General features: G+C 42.6%; 1 protein-coding gene across 2 annotated transcripts in view; it reads left to right on the top strand.

Moving 5' to 3' along the window:
• cdkl5 (cyclin dependent kinase like 5) overlaps positions 1-25,298 on the top strand; it is a 132,587-nt gene that overhangs the window by 7,527 nt on the left and 99,762 nt on the right. For both annotated transcript variants that reach the window (XM_067992657.1, XM_067992656.1), the window contains exons 2-3: positions 5,700-5,933; positions 7,769-7,803. In XM_067992657.1, the coding sequence (XP_067848758.1) occupies positions 5,870-5,933; positions 7,769-7,803 (99 nt within the window). In that variant the 5' untranslated portion in view covers positions 5,700-5,869. The remainder of the gene's footprint in view (positions 1-5,699; positions 5,934-7,768; positions 7,804-25,298) is intronic.

The following is a 25,298-nucleotide window of genomic DNA, read 5'->3' as shown; positions in this document are numbered from 1 at the left end:
TGCCGCAGAATACCCAGTCTCTGACCTGCTCTTGTAGCCACAGTATTTATATGGCTGGTCCAGTTAAGTTTCTGGTCAGTGGTGACCCCCAGGATGTTGATGGTGGGGGATTCGGCGATGGTAATGCCGTTGAGTATCAAGGGGAGGTGGTTAAACTCTCTCTTGTTTGAGATGGTCATTGCCTGGCAGTTGTCTGGCGCGAATGTTACTTGTCACTTATGAGCCCAAGCCTGGATGTTGTCCAGGTCTTGCTGCATGTGGGCTCGGATTGCTTCATTATCTGAGCGGTTGCGAGTGGAACTGAACACTGTGCAATCATCAGCGAACATCCCCGTTTCTGACCTTATGATGGAGGGAAGGTCATTGATGAAGCAGCTGAAGATGGTTGGGCCGAGGACACTGCCCTGAGGAACTCCTGCAGCAATGTCCTGGGGCTGAGATGATTGGCCTCCAACAACCACTACCATCTTCCTTTGTGCTAGGTATGACTCCAGCCACTGGAGAGTTTTCCCCCTGATTCCCATTGACTTCAATTTTACTCGAGCTCCTTGGTGCCACACTCTGTCAAATGCTGCCCTGATGTCAAGGGCAGTCACTCTCACCTCACCTCTGGAATTCAGTTCTTTTGTCCATGTTTGGACCAAGGCTGTAATGAGGTCTGGAGCCGAGTGGTCCTGGTGGAACCCAAACTGAGCATCGGTGAGCAGGTTATTGGTGAGTAAGTGCTGCTTGATGGAAGGTGTCGTCGACAGTGCTATCACTTTGCTGATGATTGAGAGTAGGCTGATGGGGCGGTAATTGGCCGGATTGGATTTGTCCTGCTTTTTGTGGACAGGACATACCTGGGCAATTTTCCACATTGTCGGGTAGATGCCAGTGTTGTAGCTGTACTGGAACAGCTGGCTAGAGGTGCAAGATAAAATAAATTTTCTTAGAGGCGTTTTACTAAAGTATTATTGTTTAGCTGCTAAATATCTGATGTTTAAATTCATAAGACAGAAATATATGATAAGGAAGATAAGAACATTACAAATAGGAGCAGGAGTGGGCCATATGACCCCTCAAGCCTGCTCCGTCATTTAATAAGATCATGGCTGATCTTCGACCTCAACTCCACTTTCCCGCCTGATCCCCATATTCCTTGATTCCCTTAGAGTCCAAAAATCTATCGATCTCAGTCTTGAATATACTCAACGACTGAGCATCCACAGCCCTCTGGGGCAGAGAATTCCAAAGATTCAACACTCTCTGAGTGAAGAAATTCCTCCTCATCTCCGTCCTAAATCGCCCACCCCTTATCCTGAGACTATGCCCCCTACCTCTAGACTCTCCAGCCAGGGGAAATAGCCTCTTCTCATCTACCCCTGTCAATCTCTCTAAGAATTTCATATATTTCAATTAGATCACCTCTCATTCTTCTAAACTCCATAGAACGTAGGCCCACTCTTCTCAATCTTACCTCACATGACAACCCTCTCATTGCAGGAATCAATCTAGTGAACCTGCGTTGCACCGCCTCTAAGGCAAGTATATCCTTCCTGAGGTAAGGAGTCCAAAACTGTACGCAGTACTCCAGGTGTGGTCTCAGCAAAGCCCTGTACAATTGCAGCAAGACTTCTTTACTCTTGTACTCCAACCCTCTTGCAATAATGGCCGACATACCATTTGCCTTCCTAATCTGAAACTGTTCCCAGTGGCGGAAGGGTCAAGGGCCAGAGGACGTAGATTTAAGGTGATTGGCAAAAGAACCAAGGGTGACATGAGGAAAAACCTTTATCCGCAGTGAATGGTTAGGATCTGGAATGCACTGCCCGAGGGGGTGGTGGAGGCAGATCCAATCATAGCCTTGAAAAGGGAACTGGATAAGTACTTGAAAGGAAAAAATTTGCAGGGCTACCGGGAAAGGGCGGGGGTGTGAGACTAGCTGGATTGCTCTTGCATAGAGCTGGCACGGACTCGATGGGCCGAATGGCCTCTTTCAGTGCTGTAACCTTTCTATGATTCTAATTGCTTGCTGTACCTGCATGTTAACTTTCTGTGTTTCATGGACAAGGACAACTAAATCTCTTTGAACACCAACATTTAATAGTTTCTCACCATTTAAAAAATATTCTGTTTTTCTATTCTTACTACCAAAGTGAATAACCTCACATTTCCCCACATTATACTCCATCCGCCACCTTCTTGCCCACTCACTTAACCTGTCTTTATCCCTTTGCAGAATCTTTGTGTCCTTCTCACAGCTTACTTTCCCACCTAGCTTTGTATTGTCAGCAAACTTGGATACATTACATTTGGTTCCTTCATCTAAGTCATTAATATAGATTGTAGATAGCTGAGGCCCAAGCACTGATCCTTGCGGCACCTCACTAGTTACAGATTGCCAACCTGAAAATGACCCGTTTATTCCTACTCTCTGTTTTCTGTCCATTAACCAATCCTCTATCCATGCTAATATATTACCCCCAACCCCATGAGCCCTTGTGTAACAACCTTTTGTGTGGCACCTTATCGAATGCCTTTTGAAAATCCAAATATATTACATCCACTGGTTTCCCTTTACCTTGCTAGTTACATTCTCAAAAAACTCTGATAGATTTGTCAAATGCGATTTACCTTTCATAAAACCATGTTGACTCTGCCTAATCATATTATGATTTTCTAAGTGCCCTGTTACCACTTCCTTAATAATGGATTCCAGCATTTTTCTGACAACTGATGTCAGGCCAACTGGCCTGTAGTTCTCCATTTTCTCTCTCCCTCCTTTCTTGAATATTGGTGTTACATTTGCTACCTTCCAATCCACTGGGACTGTTCTAGAAACTCGGGAATTTTGGAAGATCACAACCAATGCATCCACTATCTCTGCCGCCATCTCTTTTAGAACCCTTGGACGTAGGCAATCAGGTCCAGGGGATTTGTCGGCTTTTAGTCCCCTTAATTTCTCCAGTACTTTTTCTTTACTAATTAATTACTTTAAGTTTCTCACTCTCGGGAGTACTGTTTGAGTAAATTTTGTCTCCGTACTTAATCGTGCAGAGGTCAGAAAGTATAGAATTTGATGTTTTTGTGATTAGACCAATAAACATGTTGCATATATGTCTGTCAAACCACTGGGTGTGTAGATTTTGGGCAGAAGAAAACAAATTTGCTCAGAATATTTACTTATGGCCTAGATAAATGGTTAACAACAAGGTAATAGAAATGTATGGATTTGTACCCGAGCTATACTGTATTCTTGTAAAAAAAAGTTTTTCAACTTGGACTTTTTTCTGTGTAATTTTGTTGGAATTTTCCATTAAAATTCATTTGTATGTCAACAGTTTAATGGTGAGCCAAAATTGAAAAGCCATTATACTGCATTGATAAAATCACATTTAAAATCCTAGTGGACCTGTTTTACAGTACATCTACAATATGGAGAGCATCTATCCATTTTATAATTGCTAGTCGTTTTTTTTATAATATATGTTCATGGAAGCCAAATCTTCCAGCTGTAATTTCCCACATATTGGGTACTGTAGCTTCCACGAATTGCTTGTGAGAATTTTGCACTGTTACATTACCAAGTTATATGACCAAGAATTGATGGCTGGTGCTTACTGCCACCCTGCTGAAATAAGTGGGAAGTTGTGAACCACATGGAACATGTCAACACTGATGGCTGCTTTTGTGCAAGCAGATGTAAAAATTGTTCAGGCTGCTGATTATATACAATGGCATCTTGGCTGAAAGATGGAACCACACCAGATACCTAAATTGGAGAAAATGCAAAGAAACTGTATTTAACAAAATTGCATGGCTTTATAAATTAATCCCAAAGTTATAGACGCTTTAAGTACAGGACAGGAATCTTTAGGTAAAATTTCACGCTCTCTGCTGAGATAGAAGTGTAATGTGCCACAATATGAAGAGCCTTTGTTTTAAAAATACAAATATTCTGACTTCCCTGCAGCGTGAGTCTCTGATGTTGGCTGTGCCATGTCTAAGGTGTAGTGAAGAATTTTGTACTTGCCCAAAAAGATGTAGGGAAAATGGAGGCCAAGTCATTCCATAATGTTCCTGTGCATCTTCCAGCAATCTATTTGAGAATATTGCCTCCAGGCAGATTGTCTGCATGGCATGGGAACTGTGCATGCAAGAAGAAGGGAGAACACCAACCTCAGCATCTCAAGCATGTTTTAGAAATGTTCTGTAGTGCAATTACAAGGGACAGTAGATGAATATAGTGGCAATGAAAGGAAAGCAAACTTAATATTTTTTGCTTTGATAAAGAATAACAGATTTTGCAAATACTGTTACAGTAGTAAATGTGAGCAAATGCACAATAAGTGCAGCCATTAGCACTTTCATAAAGCTCATACGAAAAGCATTTTTGCACAGAATGTAGTATTTTAAGAGAGTACATATATGGTAGAAAACATACCTTGTTGATGACGTAGAAATGTTGGGTGGCCTAATTTCCATGCTTTAGAAGTACGCTATGGAAGATCTAGCTACTGGATGCTACCTTCCTCCTCCTGTGCCTAGTGATAACAGTTAATGAACAAAAGTTATGGAATGGAAAATTAATAGATCCTGCCATTCCTACTGGGTTAGTTCTGCCCTGCCCCCTCCCCTCCCTTACTTTCCCTTGGAAATCCTTTGTTGGACTGTTACTGAGAGGTCATGCAGTCAACTTGTCCCGACATCATTGGTGAAGGATTAGTAGAATATGAACAAGTAATAATACAGATAAGGATTATGATCAGAAGTCTGTTAAATATAAATTTAAACATCTTTATGACTTACTGAATGAGAAAAACTAATTGGACCATGTTTTCAATGGTTATTCCTGAAACTTTGTGACATCCCTCATGACAAGTTATCTATGGAAATATTTCATTTGTTTGCTTGTACTGTAATTTGAAACTGAGTAAGTAGAAGCTCCTAGACGGATGCCACTGTATTTTATGGCAGTAATCCAAATTCATACGACATCATAAATGTAAATGTGAAACTTTGGCGGTTAGTCAGCTGAATTTCATTCCTCTACATTATAAAATGCTGTTTCCATGCCTCTTGTTATAAATTGGATAGCCAGGTGGTGAAGGATGGAATACTAGAGCTTAGTCTTCAGTTGCTTCCAAGCCTTTCTTCACAGAGCTCCACATTACACCCACCCCACACCCTAGATCAGCTCTCTTATAAATGGATACAAGAGTGTTCCCAATTGATATGCACCACGTGAATACAATTAATACTAATTGATATAAATCACATGGATAAAATTAACACCTCTTTCCATCCTGAATCTCCCCCGGCCCCCCAAAAACCCTCAGGAATATGCTTTCAATGCAATGCGAAAATTATTGGATGATTTTGGCCCTTGAAGGTTATCAAGTTATTTTGGATGATGGATTCAGGAAACATTCACTGTTCTCCATATATTATAAAAGCTATGTTGACCGTGCACAGGAAACACAGCTTTAGTACATGCTGCAAGATCTTCAGGCACCCTCTGCACTTTGGTGCGCATGTCAGGTGGAATGTGTGTCATTCCCCATATTGTTTCATGTTATGTTTAATACAATTTGAAATGCTAATCTTGTTCCATAGAGACAAGATAATAAACACAAGCATATCTCTTCCTAGAAAATTGGATTTTGTACATTAGGAATAGTTTAAGAATTGTTAATTGCTAACATTGTTTCTTTCAGATGGGACTGCGTTGCGACTAGATTATGACAAGTATGAAGGATGTGAATTTGATTTGTTGGACCTCCTGGCTTTATGGACACTGTACAATACCTGCCTGCGGCAAGCTACTTTTCATTATCCATAATTATGATGTGATTTGGGATCATACTTGTGGGAGAAATTTGTCTTCATGAAGATTCCTGATATTGGTAATGTGATGAATAAATTTGAAGTCCTTGGAATTGTAGGTGAAGGTAAGTTTGCGGGTCTTGACTGAAGTGAACAAGTATTCATGTAACTTTCTCCAGATTAACACATTGGGCAAGAGTCTCCGCTTTGGGCGCATTTGGGAAAATGCGCCCAAAATTGCGCTGGTTCAGTTGCCATTCAAGTTTTTGCTAAAATGCATTTGCCTAATCACAAACGTAAAATCTTCCATGAACCAGCACAGGTGCGCAGCATAATAGAACATAATTGTTTATTTTTTTTCTTTGTATTATAATGTAGTCATTGTATTTAAGAGTGGTAACCTGGTGCAGTTTTATTAATACAGCTAAAAATGGGTTATAAGAGTGTTTAGTCCTCCACCTGTGAGTAAACTGATTTTAAATCATTGAAAATAACTTTCTTATAAAAACTATACTAAACTATTTATTAGTTTCATTGGTGTACACTAGTCAGTTTCTTAGTAAATGAAATATTTTTTAAAATGTAAATATTTTTAAAACGTGCCTAATAGTGCCTGTACGTCTAAGAAAACAAGCGCAATTTGAAGAGCCTTCACGAACCAGCGCAATCAGTGGAAACTCGCAATGTCGACTTGGGGGTGTCGCCAGTTTTGTGGGCGTGGCCTGACCCGAGCGAATTGAATCTTAAACCGGCACGAAAGATCGTGGAAAACCCTAAATTAAAAAGTTTTGGGCGTAACTCACTTACGTTTAAAATTCTCTGATCTTTTGCGCTGGTTCAGCCGATCCCGCTTGGATTGCGCTGATATTACTGGCGGTAACAAGTGGATACTCTACCTTGTTATGCCTTCAGTGAAGTTCCGATTTGAATCCCGAATTTATAATTGGGCTTTTTTGTTTGACACCAGAATTGATGTAACTGGCTTTAAAAAGTATGTTTAATTATAAACTATTCATTTAAATAAGATCATTTAATGCCCACTCCAGAAATTAGTTTGATTGTTGGACACGTTTTGCACTAAAAGCTTATATATAATGTATATTGGTAATTGTCATTTCAGATTTTATTGGGAATTGTACTCCAAATATGGTTTTCTGTTTGCACTGTTGTTTTCAAATTTCAATGTTCCCTTAAAATATTTTGTTACTTTCTAGTGGTTCCTATGAACTGCTTACTAGAATGTTGTTTGGTGACCTGCTAGGGTTGTGTCAGTGCAGCTCAGTAATTGAGTGAGCACGAGAATAGCCCGGCTGTTTTGCCATCCATTGGTAAAATTTTCCTTCCTTTGGTAAGGTTAAGATGGGTTCAGGAACTCACTGATTGCAAATTTATATCCTGTATTTTGACAAAGATTTGGAAAACCATTAAAAAAAAGCATGTATTTCTGATACTATTGAAGGTATCTTTTCAACATCTTAATTTTCCTCCATAATTTTTTCCCAAAACACACATGCAGAACCTCTATGGCTCAGCAAGTTTGTCTAATGAGTAGCTGAACCATACAAACCAGGAATGTCTCAGGCTTGACCCCTCATTCTGTGCTGTGTTAGCTGATCACAGTCAAGGCAACAGAGCTCAGTGCCTTTGGAATAGGCAGGGGGACATCAGCCAGTGTTCCACTCCTGATCGCTATGCAGGTAGCCCTACTAGGAGTGCGTGTGCTGACATCGGATGAGAACAAAATCGGGCTTACTTGTGGTTGTGCCTGAGATAGAATAGCCTGCTTTCACTCTGCTGTGTGAGTAGTGGCTACTTGGGCAATGATCAGTGTCCATGGAATTGGAAGCTGACACTGAGTCGATGCCTTTGGCGTGAAGGATAGAAAGAGGGAAAAATTAATGTTTAAGATATTTGATTTCAATAATCTGAAGGCATGATTTTTTTTATTATTCTTTTGCAGGAGCCTATGGGGTGGTACTAAAATGCAGGCACAAGGTTAGTGGATTATTAAAGCCATGTGTCTTTTGGGCAAACAAAAACTTTCCAGCCAGTAGAACTCAAAATTCACATTTCAACCCCTCAATTGGTATATCCATCCAGTAATAATGTAATTATGTTGATCGGTACACATGGTTAAATGTACATGTAAATGTTCAATGTTATGTTTACCATAGGATTAACATCTCAGATTATCAACAGTGACATAGTATAAAGTCTTAAATTTTGGGAGATTTTGATGTGCAAGAAGATGAAAGTGAATATCAAAATCTGCCTAATGGCCTTTTATGGGTAGTGCTGGGAATGAAGAATTATAGTTTACAAAGGTAGAAAATAAATTATGAGCTGAACTGCAACATCAAGAAATGACAAATTGAAAACTTTGCTTTGTGTTTACCTTATATTTTCAATACCATTTATTGCACAGTTTAAGTGCTTTCCTTGAAAAACAGTATGGGTAATTTTCAACTTTGGTAGGGGGGGGCTGGAAAACTGACGTTAGTGGATTGGACCTGCTATACAACCCGCCCTATTTTCCTTTCCATTTAAGTCAAAAAAAAGGATGGATTTCAGAAGACTTGGAGAGGAGGGTACATTTTTTAGTGAGGTTTGCCTCAGCAATGTATCAACTATAGGCAGGCCTCAACCTGTCACTACGATCACTGTGTATGAGAATAGCACAGTATGATTTGCCTTCTTAATTTTAAGCCACTTTTACCTTTAGCCCAGATCTTGAAACAGTGACTGGCTGATGCACATGTACCACCACCTGGTTCTGCTCTCTCTGTTGAGTGACTCTGAAATTGTAGACCTGCTATTCATTGCATGTAATGTGTTGTAGCACTGATGGTTGCAGGGGGTGACCTGGGAGTTTTATACTGAGTCATCCTGTGTGTCAGTGTTACTTGTACACTAGTGTTAACACATTGAATGTTTTCAGTGCATTTGGCAGGCCATGTTAGCAGATCATTAGACCCATGAAAAGGAGGTTGTGTTCTGCCATTGGCTGTATAGTGTTTGAATTGTTTATAATTGTAAGTGCCATCACCGGTGTGTGACCTGCCATCTGCATTCGATGTCACCCTGGTAAAGTAAAAGTGTCTTTACTTCTGATCTCTGCAAAAACACCTCGTCTCCGCTCAGTACCTTCCTACAGCAGAACTGCTGAAATTGGCAGTTCAGTAGATTGATAGCCATGGGCACAAAGCCATGTCTCATCTTCCTGTATTTTGTCGATTTCTGCACAAAACGGTACATAGTTTGGAAGGATTATCTATCCCTCAATTTTCAAGAGACTTGGTTTTGTAGTGAGAAGAAACTGCAGATGCTGGAAAACTGAAACAAAAACAGACAATGCTGGAAACACTTAGGTCAGGCAGCATCTGTGGAGAGAACAGAGTAAGTAATATTTCAGGTGTGGACTCTTCATCAAAGCTGGAAGATATTGCTGATGACCATCCTTCCCTTTGTTTCGTTCCTTTTTAAATGGAGAAGGGGGAAAAACACACACAAGTAATGGAATGGTATGACTTGTAAAGTGCTGAATTGGAAAATAAGAAATGGTTAAATGGCAGAAATAAGAGCACGAGATAATCGGAGAGAAATCAAAGTAAGTGAAGACATTTCCGACACACACAATGTTTGAATAGCTGAGGAGGGAGGAGGTAGAGGGTAAGGCGAGTAGAAATGGAATCATGAAAAACAACTGGCAAAGCAGAGCAGACTCCAACACTCCAGAAACTTGGGAGAAGAAAAAGTAGGTTGACACCCGACTTTTTTCTTTGGTGCAGACTGCCCCAATAGCACTGTGTTCTGACGGAGGTCAACGCCCCAAGCACCAACATGTGTTACCTCTCCCCACTCTTCGCCCCCCCCAAACGAGGAGAAAGAGTGACCTAAAGTTGACGTTTAAAGTCCATGTTAAGGCCAGAGGGCTGCAGAATGCCTTGTGCAAAGATAGGATGCTGTTTCTTTTATAGTCCAACTTGTGTCAAAATGGCCATTTGTTTACTTGGAAGTGGAAAATACAATGAACTTATGACTAGATTGGGATACGGTATGATCTATAGTTTGAAAACAAGTAACAAATGTCAATTGTTCAAGTCAGGGTCTTTATATGAACATAAGAAATAGGAGCAGTCGTAGGCCATATGGCCCCTCGAGCCTGCTCTGCCATTCAATAAGATCATGGCTGATCTTCTACCTCAACTCCACTTTCCCACCCTATCCCCATATCCCTTGATTTCCTTAGTGTCCAAATATCCATTGATCTCAGCCTTGAAAATACTCAATGACTGAGCATCCACAGCCCTCGGGTAGAGAATTCCAAAGATTCACAACCCTCTGAGTGAAGAAATTTTTCCTCGTCCCGGTCCTAAATGTCAGAGCCTTTATCTTGAGACCATGACCCCTGGTTCTAGACTCTCCAGCCAGGGGAAACAGCCTCTCAGCATCTACCCTGTCAGAAATTTATACGTTTCAATGAGGTCGCCTCTCATTCTTCTAAACTTCAGAGAATATAGGTCCATTCTTCTTAATCTCTCCTCAAAGGACAATCTTCTCATCCCAGGAATCAGTCTAGTGAACCTTCCTTGCACCCCTTCTAAAGCAAGTATATTCTTCCTTAGATAAGGAGACCAAAATTGTACATCGCACTCCAGATGTGGTCTCAACAGAGCCCTATAAAATGGCATCAGGACCTCCTTACTCGTATACTCCAACCCCCTTGCAGTAAAGGCTAACATACCATTTACCTTCCGAAATGCTTGCTGTACCTGCATTTCTTAGTCTCTCATCTTTTAAAAAATATTCTGCTTTTCTATTCTTCCTACCAAAGTGGATAATTTCACATTTTTCCACACTGTACTCCATCTGCCACCTTCTCGCCCACTCAGTTAACCTGTCAAATCCCTTTGCAGCCTCTCTGCGTCCTTCTCACGGCTTACTTTCCCACCTAGCTTTGTATTGCCAGCAAACTTGGATACGTTACACTCAGTCCCTTTATCTAAGTCATTGATACATATTATAAACAGTTGAGGCCCAAGCACTGATCCTTGCGGCACCCCACTAGTTACAACCTGCCAACCCGAAAAGAATTTGTTTATTCCTACTCTCTGTTTTCTGTCTGTTAACCAATCCTCAGTCCATGCTAATATATTACACCCCCAATCCCTTGAGCCCTAGTCTTGTGCAACAACCTCTTGTGTGGCACCTTATCAAATGCCTTTTGAAAATCCAAATATACTACATCCACTGGTTCCCTCTTATCTACCTTGCTAGTTACACCCTCAAAAAAAAATCTTCAATGGGTTTGTCAAACACAATTTTCCTTTCATAAAACCATGTTAACTCTGCCTAATCATATTATGATTTTCGAAGTGCCCTGTTCCTACGTCCTTAATAATAGATTCTAGCACATTCCTTACTATTGATGTCAGGCTAACTGGCGTATAGTTCCCTGTTTTCTCTCTCCCTCCTTTTGGTGTCTCATTTATTACAATATGATGGGTTATTAAATTGTACATGATGTACTGAAATGCAGTTTATTTTAAAGTGGCTCAGCAGGCAGGCATTCAAATCAAAAAATCAGCAGTTTACAGATTAAGGAGGGGCGATCTAGGAGTGAGTGTAATAGGAAGTAAATACTTGCCTCCAGATATTTTTGGCTGTTACTGAAATATTCAAACTAACTTGCAGGCAGAGATAGTCGGTAGGAAACAGGTTTGGTCCGAGGAAGTTGGCTGGGAGCTGCCATGCTTTTGCGACTATTTGCTGCTAACCATGTGACCAATGATACAATCTGATTAGCATGTATTAATGGAGAACAGGGACTCTTCAATGCTACATACATGCATGCAACAAGAACCTGTGTTTATATAACATATAAATATTGTAAGGCGCTTTACAAGTAAACAGAAAGAAATGGACAACGAGCCCGGAAAGGAGATATTAGAAGAGCTGACAGAATGGGTTTTGAGAGTTTTTAAAGATGGATAGAGGGGTAGAGTGGTTCAGAGAGAGAGAGTTCCAGAAAGTTGGAATGAGGGAGTGAAGGCTCTGCCACAAGTCAGGGGGTGAAGAGTGGGGAGATGTACAAGAGGTTGGAGTCAAGAGGGGCAGAGCATTCAGGAGGGGAAATTGCACAAGAGATCTCGGCGATAAGGTGGGGTGAGATCGTGGAAGGATTTATTGTTGAATGTTGCAGAAAGGTTGAAGTGGGATGCCAAATATATGGATGTGGGAGTTTGTGTGTAGGGCGAGATTGAGGGAGGACAGATAGGCAGTTAATTCAGAAAGGGCTAGGGGAGTTGGTGTCGATTGAAATTGCCAAGGATAAAGAGTTGCTCAGTGCAGAGGCTAAGGGAGGATAGCAAAGATAACAGTTAATTGAGGATGTCTGTGTGGAGCTTGGGGGTTGATAGACATTGAGGATTTTGAATGCGAGGTGTGAGGGATAGCAAAGGTGATGCTGGAACAGGAATGTGCCAGAGGTATAGGGGAGTGGTCAAGGAGAGAGTTGACAATAAGGGCCAGGCTGCTGTTATGGCACACAAAATCTAAGAGCAGGGAGATAGGATAGGATTCCTTCATGTAAACCTTGATTTATCTTAAAAACTCAGCAGAGATTGACAATTAAGAGGGAAAAACCCGACAGCTGTTAGAGGCTTTTTATTGATGCCAGGGATACAAGCAGATTTTCAGTTGGTAAATTTCCCCTTCTTAGCATATTTACTGCACAGAAACTCTACAGGTTTCTTGATGGAAGAAGTGGGAATACTTAAAAAAAAAATTAAAACCTATAGAGGTAGGCACCCAACCTTCATAGACAGGTTTCTTGGGCAGTCTGAATCCAGTTCCTAGGAGGTACAGATGCCCTGTACAAAACTGGCTGTAATTTGTCAAAATCTGGCATTAACTTAGCAATCCCACCACAAGGATGACTGGTATTGGAAGTGCAAATGTTCACACGGGTGCAGTAAGGGATGATCGGAGGTTTTTTTTTGGTCAGCTGGGTGTCTGAGGGGGCCAGAAACCCATCACAACACTTGAGTTTCTAAACCCAATCAACTGATCACAAAAGTAAAGTTTCTGTTTGCCTCATTATGTATACATTCTCTTCTCATAAGGACGCACCTCACACCTAGGCCGAGAGAACATGGGTGCAGATTGGCAAGAGCCGAGACTTACGGACCCCGCTGAGCGTATGTAAGAGTACTGCTGGAGTTCAGTCAGTTATAATTGAGTAACTAATGAGCACATATATGTTTTTCAGTGCTTATCAGCAAGGATCGTCATACCCGTTGGGACTTGCAGGGTTACCTGTATTTGTATAGCAAGGCTCCCAGCCCCACTGACAGGTCTGACTCTCAAGGCCCCATCAATGTGCCACACCTGCCGCAGGACATAATTATCAACATAACTTGATTTACTGTTTTAAGAACAGTGGGGGAGTTCTCCCATTTTTCTGGCCATCATTTATCCCTCAATTATCATTAACTGATCATTCATCTCAATGCTGTTTGTGGGACCATGTTGTGCAAATTGTCTGCAACTTTTGCCTACATAACAAAAGCAGCTGCACTTTTAAAGTAATCTCTTGGGTGTTACACAGTTTGGCAGATCCTGAAGATCTGAAATTTGCTATGGAAGTAAAAGTTTTATAATATTCTAGTCTTGTACAAAGCCACACCCTGTCTCGAACATTCCTTATGAGAATGAAACTCAGTTTTTTCCTTTTTGATTGCATTGTAGGCCTCCAATGTATTGTTTTATGTTATGCAGTGACCTGAAAAACCATCTTAATATTCACTCCTTTTGGGCAGGTTGGGAGAGGGTGGGGAAATAGAAACTGCATTTGTACTTTGTAATATTAAGAATATACGTGTTTCAAATACTATACCCAGAAAGGCACCTCCAAGTTGTGTCAATGGTTCGCAATAAGACCGCGCTAAACACAACTCACCCTGCCCAACCGCACCCCTCCCCCCCCAAATTTGCACAATTTATCATTAATATCATCTACATATGCTGCCCAGCCATTACTTAAATGGTGCATTGCAGTGTCCACTTGCTCCTAGGTAGCTGATTCATTAAGCTTTCTACAAGCGCAGCACATTCTAGAGACTTTTCCAACTTCCATGCAGATGCGTCCCATCAAAACCTATTGGGTTAGATGTTAGCTCTGTAAGTCCTGGGTTGCTAAAGAGCACTGGACCTGTTGGTCAATGGCAGTAACCCATTGTTGCCAATTCAGCCAATGAAAAGGGAATTCTATTGTGAATTCTTGTTACTAAGTTTTCACATTTCATCTCCCTAATGTACCAGTTAGGATGGGGGATTGTTGGCCAATTATTGGAACAGAGTAAAGGGAACTTTAACCATAAAAAGCTGTGTACGCCTCACCTGACTACTTAGACTTCTTTTTCAATCAGTATTAACAATCCTCAGTGAATTCCACTACTTTGATGCATACAAAAACTCAATCCGAATGATTCTGTAACTGACTTTCTAAAGACAAAATAAATTACCTCATGAAATCTCATGGTTTCAGGTCAAACATGGGCAAGGAAACCTCCTGCAATTACCACCTATTGCCCTTCCTCAGCTGATGAATCAGTACTCATCCATGTAGAACACTATTTGGAAGAAATACTGAAGGTAGCAAAGGCACAGAATGTATTCTGGGTGGGGGACTTCAATGTCTCCTTATCAAGAGTGGCACGGTAGTACCACCACTGGCCAAGTCCTGAAGGACATAGCTGCCAGAATAGTCTTCAGGCAGGTGGTGAGAAAAGTGGTGGAGGACAATTAAGTGATAGGAGGAGTAGGCTTCATGGGCATCCCCATTCTCAATTGTGGTGGAGCTCAGGACATGAGCACAAAAGACAAGCTGAAGCTTCGCAACCAGTTTCAGCCAGAAATGCTGAGAGAATGATCCTTCTCGGCCTCCTCCTGAGGTCCTCACCTTCGCAGATGTCAGTCTTCAGCCAATTTGATTAACTCCCCGTGACATCAAAAAAAGGCTGAGTACACTGGACAGCAAAGACTTTTTTAACCCCAAGAACGGATTGGTTGGGGGTGGACGGGAACGTAAAAATTGTAAAAAAAAAAAAGTAAAACCCGACCCCAACTCTCCTGCAACCCGCCCACTTCTGGTTTTAACGGAGGCGGGTTGAGGGGCGGGCGACCAAGCAGCTCTCGGGAGGCATTTTTATTTTAACTCCTTCTGGCCAGGATTCCCGGGCCTTCTGATTCATGCTGCGTAAGAGGAGGCGAGAAGGCCCAGATCAACAGGTAAATGCCTGTATTGCACTGTTTGAGGGGCAGGAGTGTTTCCTCCAGACCCAACAAGTTTACCTGCCAAGACCCCACAAATGCAATGGCTCTCCCCCCACCCCACCCCAACCCCGCAAAGATCTCCGACATCCAGCCCCCTCATGACTGAGCCCCTGATGTCCGGCCCTCCCCCCCCGATCTCTTATCTGCTGGCACCTGCTCCCTGACTGCTTTCCCATTCAACTGACAGCCAGCCTATCAATCTGGCTGGCTGTTGGGCAGGAAAGCTACTGAAAAAAATTGAAAGACGTCCTTACGTCAAAATTGGAAGGACAGTCGGGAAACCCATACTTTCGGTTTCCGGTCCAGAAATCCCCTCCCACCTCCGCTTCCTGGCTCGACATTAAAATTTACCCTCACAGGTCCCAACAACACCTTGGTTGTAGTGCTGAAGACCTGTGCTCCAGAACTGTATAAAACACTAATTATGCCACAACTTGGGCACTATATACAGTTTTACGAGGATGTTGACAGGACTGGAGAATTTTAGCTATGAGGAAAGATTGGATAGGCTAGGGTTGTTTTCATTGGAACAGAGGAGGCTGAGAGGTGATTTAAATGAGGTGTATAAAATTGAGGGGCCGAGATAGAGTGGATAAGAAATACCTATTTCCCTTAGCAGAGGAGTTGGTGACCAGGGGGCATAGATTTAAAGTAATTGATAGAAGGATTAGGGGGGAGCTGAGGAGAAACTTTTCCCCCAGTTGGTGGTAGGGGTCTGGAACTCACTGCCTGAAAGGGTGGTAAAGGCAGAAACCCTCAACTCATTTAAAAATACTTGGATGTGCACTTGAAGTGTCGTAACGTACAGGGCTACGGATCAAGTGCTTGAAAGTGGGATTAAGCTGGATAGCTCTTTTTCGGCTGGCACGGACACAATGGGCCGAATGGCTTCCTTCTGTGCTGTAACCTTCTATGATTCTATGAACTAACCGTTCCCCTCGTTAAGCTGTTCCAGTACAGCGACAACACTGGTATCTACCTGACCTGTCCACAAAAAGCAGGACATATCCCACCCAGCCAATTACCGCCGTATCAGCTTACTCCCAATCGCAAACTGATCAACAATGTTAACAAATGGCACTTACTCACCAATAGCCTGCTCACTGATGCTTAGTTTGGGTTTCGCCAGGACTCGGACCTCATTACAGCCTTGGTCCAAACTTGGACACGAGCTGAATTCCAGAGGTGAGGTGAGAGTGACTGTCCCTGACATAAAAACAGAATTTGACTGAGTGTGGTACCAAAGCGCCCTAGTAAAACTGAAGTCAATGGGGATCGGGCGAAAAACTCTCCAGTGGGTGGAGTCGGAACCAGCATAATGGAAGATTGTTGTGGTTGTTGAAAGCCAATCATTACAACCCCAGGACATCACTGCAGGAGTAACTCAGGGCAGTGTCCTAGGCCCAACAATCTTCCCTCCATCATAAGGTGAGAAGTGGAGCTGCTCGCTGATGAATGCATAGTGTTCATCTCCATTTGCAATTCTTCAGATAATGAAGCAGTCCATGCCCACATGCAGCACGACCTGGACAACATCCAGGCTTGGTCTGGTAAATGGCAAGTAACAATTGTGCCGCACAAATGCTAGGCAAAAACCATTTCCAACAAGAGAGAGCTTAATCACCTCCCCTTGACATTTAATGACATTATCATAGCCGAGTCACCCACCATCAACATTCCAGAGGTCACCATTGATCAGAAATTCAACTTGTCCAGCCACATAAATGCCGTGGCTACTCGAGCATGTCAGTGGTTGGGTATTCTGTGGAGAATGGCTCACTTTTTGACTTCTCAAAGCCTCTCCAACAGCTATAAGGCACAAGTCAGAGGTGTGATGATAATACTCTCCACTTGCTTGGATGGGTGCAGCTCCAACAACACTCCAGAAGCTCGACACCATCCAGGATAAAGCAGCCTGCTTGATTGGCACCCCATCCACCACCCTAAACATTCACTCCCTTCACCACCGGCGCACCGTGGCTGCAGTGTGTACCATCCACAGGATGCACTACAGCAACTCGCCAAGGCTTCTTCGACAACACCTCCCAAACCCGCGACCTCTAACACCTGGAAGGACAAGGGCAGCGAGCACATCGGAACAACACCCACCTGCACGTTCCCCTCCAAGTCTCATACCATCCCGACTTGGAAATATATCGTCGATCGGTCAAAATCCTGGAACTCCCGACCTAACAGCACTGTGGGAGAACCTTCACCACACGGACTGCAGCGGTTCAAGAAGGCGGCTCACCACCACCTTCACAAGGGCAATTAGGGATGGGCAATAAATGCTGGCCTTGCCAGTGATGCCCACATCCCATGAATGAATAAAAAAAATATTTTCCCTTGTAAGGGATGAATATCAGTTGAAGTTCTTGCACTGCTGCCTATTTTATTCAGCTGTGCAGCTATTGTATATATGTACTCCCCGGTTAAATGTCTTCCAAAATCCCCTAGCCCATATTGTAAAATCACTGTTCATGGCCCACATATTTTTCCTACAGCAACTGTATGCTGTACAGATTAATTTGAAGTTAAGATAATTAAAATTCTTGATTCTGATGCCTGGGAGACAAATATCCAAATGTTAAGAGAGTGGCAGGGCTTGCTTTTTTTCTCGAGTAATGACCCTTCGGTTAAAACAAGTGGGAAAAATATTCTGAAGTAAGTATTGAGTCTCTGTTACTGTACATATTTTTCTGTTAAAATAGCTGCATTTTTTCATAGTGATGGTGTTTTTAAAGATATGCTGCATCACTTTTAATGGCGTTATTGTGAGTCTTCTAGAATACAGTGCCTGTGCGGCTCCACTGACGTCTGTTCCTTGGTCGTTGTAACGTCTTGGTAATTTTCTGGAAGTACAGCATACAGTATATCTGCAGTAATTGCTGGTACTATGGATCATGTCCTGAGAGACCTGAGGCTCTTGTTTAAAATAGAACCAGAATGATAGATTGATCAAAGTGGTATTATGAAAATACATTGTATGAAAACCTTTACATTAAAAATATTCCACTTATCAGAACAGATGGATTTGAAAGTATTAAGATTTTTTTGTTTTGTTTTCCCAGCTGCAAGTGGTATGTAGTATATTTGTTAATGATATTGTGGAAATATGGTAATATAATCCAAATAACTAGAACAAGTAATGGTTCTTTGAATCAACATAGAAGATTTGATGCAAATTTGTAACTTGTCCTCTAAGAGTTACATTGCTGAGCACTTGCAGTAGTAGCTCATGCCTTACTTGCTTTATATGGCCTTGTTTTAGTGTAAACTTAGTTGATTTTGGTGAAGGAATGTACCGTGCCTCTGGTTTTGGAATGCAGCAACACCCAATTTTAGAGAATCCTGTGGGAAAAAAATCTTGTTCTGCAACTTCATTGTGATCATTGATCAAAGTTCACATTTGTAGTAATCTATTGGTGGCTGACTTTAGGAAGCACAACAAATATTCTGAGAAAATTATACGATTGACTATGCCATAAACCTTTACCTAATAAATTATAACCTATTTTCTCCGTCCTAAGGATATTTTAATTAAATTCAGTGTTTTGATGGTAGTCACTGAGCCATGTAGTGTTGTATGCCAGTGTCAGTTTATCTTGCTGGCTTTTATTCCCTTACCATATACTGGCTATGAAATCAGATTGAAGATAGATTGCTAGACATAGCTTTAGTTCCGTTTGACCAACTACGCTCAGAACAGCAGACCACACGATCATGTTTCTTAAATAAAATTTTATTAAAACTAAAAAAAAAAATTAAATATGCTTGAAAAATAAACTTGAATTTTGTATTTGGTGCTAATACTGTAATAAATCTTGTTTCAAACATAATGCTACTTCAGGCATTATCTGTCTTCCACTTCGTGATTGCTCACATCCCATTTGCTAAAGATAGAAAACGTGTTTGCTTGCTGTTTCATATGTGCCTTTTAATTCACCTTCTTGCTTCACTGCAGTCAGTAATTTGGTTCCATTACACTGAATATTTTGATTGGTAGCTAACTGTATTACTTTTGTTGGTTTGTGACTTTGAAATATGAGTTAACTTAAACCATATTTGGAAGTATTTTGTTACTTGCCTAAAACTAATGCAACATTTTTGGTCCATTGTGTGATATCCTGAAATAGTATGCTGCAGAAAGGTTTTAAGTGGGTTCACTCTTGTGATTGTTATACAGTAAGTGCATCAGCCATGTTGCCTAAAGATGCTGAGTAGCAGCCAACTGTTTTCCCACAGATGAGGTATTGAAGGTAGAGTGACTTATTTCCCTCAGATTCATTGGAACTTTGGAACATGTTGCAGAGGGAGAAGTTTGGAAGCAGGTTGTATAGTAATGGCCAGTATAGTAATGTATAATATAATGTTGAAGGAGAAAGGTTTGATGTACAGCACATATCTACCCATTGACAGGTAGGTGTATTTTAACTGATAATGGTACTGTATTTGATTATTTTAAAGTAATACAGGATCACGTCAGCCACAAGGATAATTTGGGATTGTTGTCACAACAGAAGTCACCTTGTATATGCAGCCTTTTGAAGCCACACTAATTGCTTTTGAGCTACAAATTAAGTATTGGAACTCACCATGCAAGCAAATAATGTTTCGATGTTCTAAGAGACGATCCGAGGAACACTGAATATCTGTGGCCCCACGAACAGGACATTGTTGAAAGTCTAATATTAATCATAAACTAGCTAAACTGGGATAGCTGTAGGTGAAGCCACTGTTCATACAGAGCAAGCCCCTTACCAATATGAATAACATTGCACAGGCAGCAAGTTTTTTTTCACATTTATTAGGATGGGGGTAACACGAGGAAGACTGCATTATTGCCAATTCCTAGTTGCCCTGAGATGGTAGTGGTGCACTTTCTTCTTGAATGTGCTGATGGTGCTTCCATGATAGTGTTACGGAGGAAATTCCAGTATTTTTGACCCATTAATGATGAAGTGATATGTGTCCATGTTGGGGTGGTGAGTGATTTGATGGAGAACTTGGAGGTGATGACTTTCCCATGTCTTGCTGCTCGTCCTTCTTGATGGTAGAGGTCACGGGGCTGGGAGGCACTGTCAAAATAAACTTGATGATTTTAGTGGTGCCATTGAATATCAGGTGGAGGTGGTTGGGCTTCTTTGTGTTGAAGTTGATCATTGCCTGCAATTTTTGTGGTATCTGCAGCCTCAGACAGATTAGTCAATTGGGTAGATAGATGTCGAATGAAATTTATTGTGGACAAATGTGAAATAATGCATTTTGGGTGGTAGAATAAGAAAAGGAAATATGCATCAAATGGTAAGAGAGGGGAGGCGTAGAATTTCAGATAAACACTTTTTTGAATGGGAGGACAAGTTGGTAAAACTGGGAGGATCTGAGGTTTTATAAATAAGGGTATTGAGTAAAAAAGCTAAGAGGTAATGCTAAGCCTATGCAAATCATTGATTAGAATGCTGTGTCCAGTTTTGGGCAGCCTATTTTAGAAAGGTATGGAGAAGCCGGTGATGGACTGGGGTGGACAAATGTAAGGAGTCGCACAACACCAGGTTATAGTCCAACAGCTTTATTTGAAATCATAAGCTTTCGGAGCTTTGCTCCTTCGTCAGGTGAAGTGAAGAGATGCATATAGGCACAGCATATATAGTCAGAGAACAATGCCTGGTGATTACAGATAATCTTTCTAACTGTCCTTTATCACACCTCGGCAGAGAGATAATCACAGCAATCAAAGGAATGAATGGTGTTCAAACAGGTTAGTCAGGGACACATTACATCCAAGAATACTGAGGTGGGGTCACAAGGGGTTTGTATTGAAAACAGATAACTTTTTTGCTGGAAATCGCAGCAGGTCCGGCCGCATCTGTGTATGGAGAACAGGCCAACTACGACTTGAGTCTGGATGACTCTACGTCAGGTGGGGTTACATGTAGCGTGACATGAACCCAAGATCCCGGTTGAGGTCGTCCTCATGGGTGCGGAACTTGGCTATCAATTTCTGCTCGACGATTTTGTGTTGTCGTGTGTCTCAAAGGCCGCCTTGGAGAACGCTTACCCGAAGATCGGAAGCTGAATGACCTTGGCTGCTGAAGTGTTCCCCGACTGGGAGAGAACCCTCCTGTCTGGCGATTGTTGCGCGGTGTCCGTTCATCCGTTGTCGCAGCGTCTGCGTGGTCTCGCCGATGTACCATGCTCCGGGACATCCTTTCCTGCAACGTATGAGGTAGACAATGTCGGCCGAGTCACAGGAGTATGAACCATGTACCTAGTGGGTGGTGTCCTCTCGTGTGATGGTGGTATCTGTGTCGATGATCTGGCATGTCTTGCAGAGGTTGCCGTGGCAGGGTTGTGTGGTGTGGTCGCTGTTCTCCTGAAAGCTGGGTAATTTGCTGCGAACGATGGTCTGTTTGAGGTAAGGTGGCTGTTTGAAGGCGAGTAATGGAGGCGTGGGGATGGCCTTAGCGAGGTGGTCGTCGTCATCGATGACATGTTGAAGGCTGCGAAGAACATGGCATAATTTCTCCGCTCCGGGGATTTACTGGACGACGAAGGGTACTCTGTTGGTTGTGTCCCGTGTTTGTCTTCTGAGGAGGTCTATGCGATTTTTCGCTGTGGCCCATCGGAACTGTCGATCGACGAGTCAAGCGTCATATCCCGTTCTTACGAGGGCGTCTTTCAGCGTCTGTCGGTGTCCATCGCGTTCCTCCTCGCCTGAGCAGATCCTGTGTATTCGCAGGGCCTGTCCATAGGGGATGTCCTCTTTGACGTGGTTAGGGTGGAAGCTGGAAAAGTGGAGCATCGTGAGGTTGTCCGTGGGCTTGCGGTGGAGTGAGGTGCTGAGGTGCCCATCTTTGATGGAGATTCGTGTGCCCAAGAATGAAACCGATTCTGAGGAATAGTCCATGGTGAGTTTGATGGTGGGATGGAACTTGTTGATGTTATCGTGTAGTCTCTTCAGTGATTCTTCGCCGTGAGTCCATAGGAAGAAAATGCCGTCGATGTATCTGGTGTATAGCGTTGGTTGGAGGTCCTGTGCAGTGAAGAAGTAGTGCTCGAACTTGTGCATGAAAATGTTGGCGTATTGGGGTGTGTTTGGTTAAAGAACTGGTTGTCGAAGGTGAAGACATTGTGATTCAGGATGAAGCGGATGAGTTGTAGGATGGCGTCTGGAGATTGGCTGTTGTTGGTGTTGAGTACTGAGGCTGTCGCAGCGATGCCGTCATCGTGGGGGATACTGGTGCAGAGTGCCGAGACGTCCATCGTGGTGAGAAGTGTTCCTGGTTCAACTGGTCCGTGGGTGCTGAGTTTTTGTCGGAAGTCTGTAGTGTCGCGACAGAAGCTGGGGGTTCCCTGTACGATGGGTTTCAGGATGCCCTCTACGTATCCAGAGAGGTTCTGACACAGGGTTCCATTGCCTGATACGATAGGACGTCCGAGTGTGTTGGCTTTGTGTATCTTTGGGAGGCAAGACATGCCAGATCATCGACACAGGTACCACCATCACACGAGAGGACACCACCCACCAGGTACGTGGTTCATACTCCTGTGACTCGGCCGACATTGTCTACCTCATACGTTGCAGGAAAGGATGTCCCGGAGCATGGTACATCGGCGAGACCATGCAGACACTGCGACAATGGATGAACGGACACCGCACAACAATCGCCAGGCGGAAGGGTTCTCTCCCAGTCGGGGAACACTTCAGCAGTCAAGGACATTCAGCTTCCGATCTCCAGGTAAGCGTTCTCCAAGGCGGCCTTCGAGACACACGACAACACAAAATCGTCGAGCAGAAATTGATAGCCAAGTTCCACACCCATGAGGACGACCTCAACCGGGATCTTGGGTTCATGTCACGCTACATGTAACCCCACCTGACGTAGAGTCATCCAGACTCAAGTCGCAGTTGGCCTGTTCTCCATACACAGATGCGGCCGGACCTGCTGCGACTTCCAGCAAAAAAGTTATCTGTTTTCAATACAAACCCCTTGTGACCCCACCTCAGTATTCTTGGATGTAATGTTTCCCTGACTAACCTGTTTGAACGCCATTCATTCCTTTGATTGCTGTGATTATCTCTCTGCCGAGGTGTGATAAAGGACAGTTAGAAAGATTATCTGTAATCACCAGGCATTGTTCTCTGACTATATATGCTGTGCCTATATGCATCTCTTCACTTCACCTGACAAAGGAGCAAAGCTCCGAAAGCTTATGATTTCAAATAAAGCTGTTGGACTATAACCTGGTGTTGTGCGACTCCTTATATTTTAGAAAGGATATACAAAAGAGATTTGGTAAGATAGTATCAGGGATGAGGATGTAGTTAGGTGGAGAAACTGGGACTTTTCTTTTATTAGGACAGAGATGGTTGAAAGGAGATCTGATAGCAGTGTTCTGCGGGGTTTTGATAAGGTAAATAAGAAATTATTTCCACTGATCACTCAGTACATAGGAACAGGAGTCGGCCATTCATCCCTTTGAGCCTGTTCCGCCATTCTGAGATCGTGGCTGGTCTGTATCCTAACTCTAATCACCCGCCATGGCTCCATATCCCTTAATACCTTTGGTGAGCAAAAATCTATCGATCTCAGATTTAAAATTATTAATTGAGCTAGCATCTAATGCTTTTTGTGGGAGAGAGTACACCCTTTGCGTGAAGAAGTGATTCCTAACTTCTCTCCTGAATGGTCTGGCTCTAATTTTAAGATTCTGTCCCCTTGTCTGAGACTCCCCCACCAGCAGAAAAAGTTTTTCTCTATCTACCTTATCAATTCCTTTCGAAATCCTAAAAACCACAATCGAATCGCCTCTTAACCTTCTATATTCCAGGGAATACAAGCCTAATTTATGTAATCTCTCCTCATAATCTAACCCTTGGAACCCTGGTAACATTCTGGTCAACCTGCACGACACTCCTTCCAAGGCCAATATATCCTTTCTAAGATGCGGCGCCCAGAACTGTGCACAGTACTCCAGATGTGGTTCAACCATGGCTTTGTATAGCTGTTGCAAAACTTCCTCCCCTTTATATTCTAGCCCCCTCTAGTTAGAAAGGCTAACATTTCATTAGCTTTTTTGATTATTTTTTGTACCTGACTACTATATTTTAGTGATCTGTGTACATGGACCTCTAAATATCTTTGGAGCTCCACTCTTCCTAGCTTTGGTCTACAATGAATGACCTCACGCTTAGCTGCATTGAAATCCATCTGCCACAGTTTTGCCCACTCATTTAATCTGTCGATGTCTCTTTGTAATTCAATGCTCCCTTCTACACTACTTAGTATGCCACAAATCTTTGTGTTATCGGCAAACTTGGATATATGGCTCGCTATTGTGTTAACTAAGTCATTAATAAATATAATGAATAATTGAAGCCCCAGCACAAATCCTTGTGAGACACCACTGGTCACTTCCTTCCATTTCAAGTACATAGCCATTATCCCTACTCGCTGTCTTCTACCGCCAAACCAATCTCCAAACCAGGTCAACAATTTGCCTTCAATTCCATGAGCTTTAATGTTAGCTAATAGTCCCTTATGTGGAACCTTACCAAATGCCTTCTGGAATTCCATATAAACTACATCCATAGACATTCCCCTGCCTCTACTTCAGTTACTGCCTCAAAAAATGCAATCAGGTTCGTTAGACATGATCTCCCCGTTACATATCCTTGTTGGCTCTCTCTAATCAGCTCAGATTTCTCTATGTGCATAGTCACTCTGTCCTTAATTAGAGATTCCAATAACTTCTCCATTGGGGAGGGCAAACAAGGCAAGGGAGTACATGATAAATGGGAGAATACTGAGAGGTGTCGAGGAACAAAGGGACCTTGGAGTGCATGTCCACAGATCCCTGAAGGTATCAGGACAGGTAGATAAGGTGGTTTAAAAAGGCATATGGATCAGATCAAAGCTCTGCAGTCCTGCCACATCCAGTCGTGAATGGTGGTGGACAGTTAAACAACTGATGGGAGGAGGAGGCTCTGCAAACATCCCTATCCTCACTGATGGCGGAGTCCAGCACGTGAGTGTAAAAGACAAGGCTGAAGCGTTTGCAACCATCTTCAGCCAGAAGTGCCGAGTGGATGATCCATCTCGGCCTCCTCCCGATATCCCCACCATCACAGAAGCCAGTCTTCAGCCAATTCG

This window comes from Heptranchias perlo, chromosome 11 (assembly GCF_035084215.1).
Source record: "Heptranchias perlo isolate sHepPer1 chromosome 11, sHepPer1.hap1, whole genome shotgun sequence".
NCBI classification, from domain to species: Eukaryota; Metazoa; Chordata; class Chondrichthyes; order Hexanchiformes; family Hexanchidae; genus Heptranchias; species Heptranchias perlo.
This window is presented reverse-complemented; position numbering and strand designations above follow the sequence as displayed.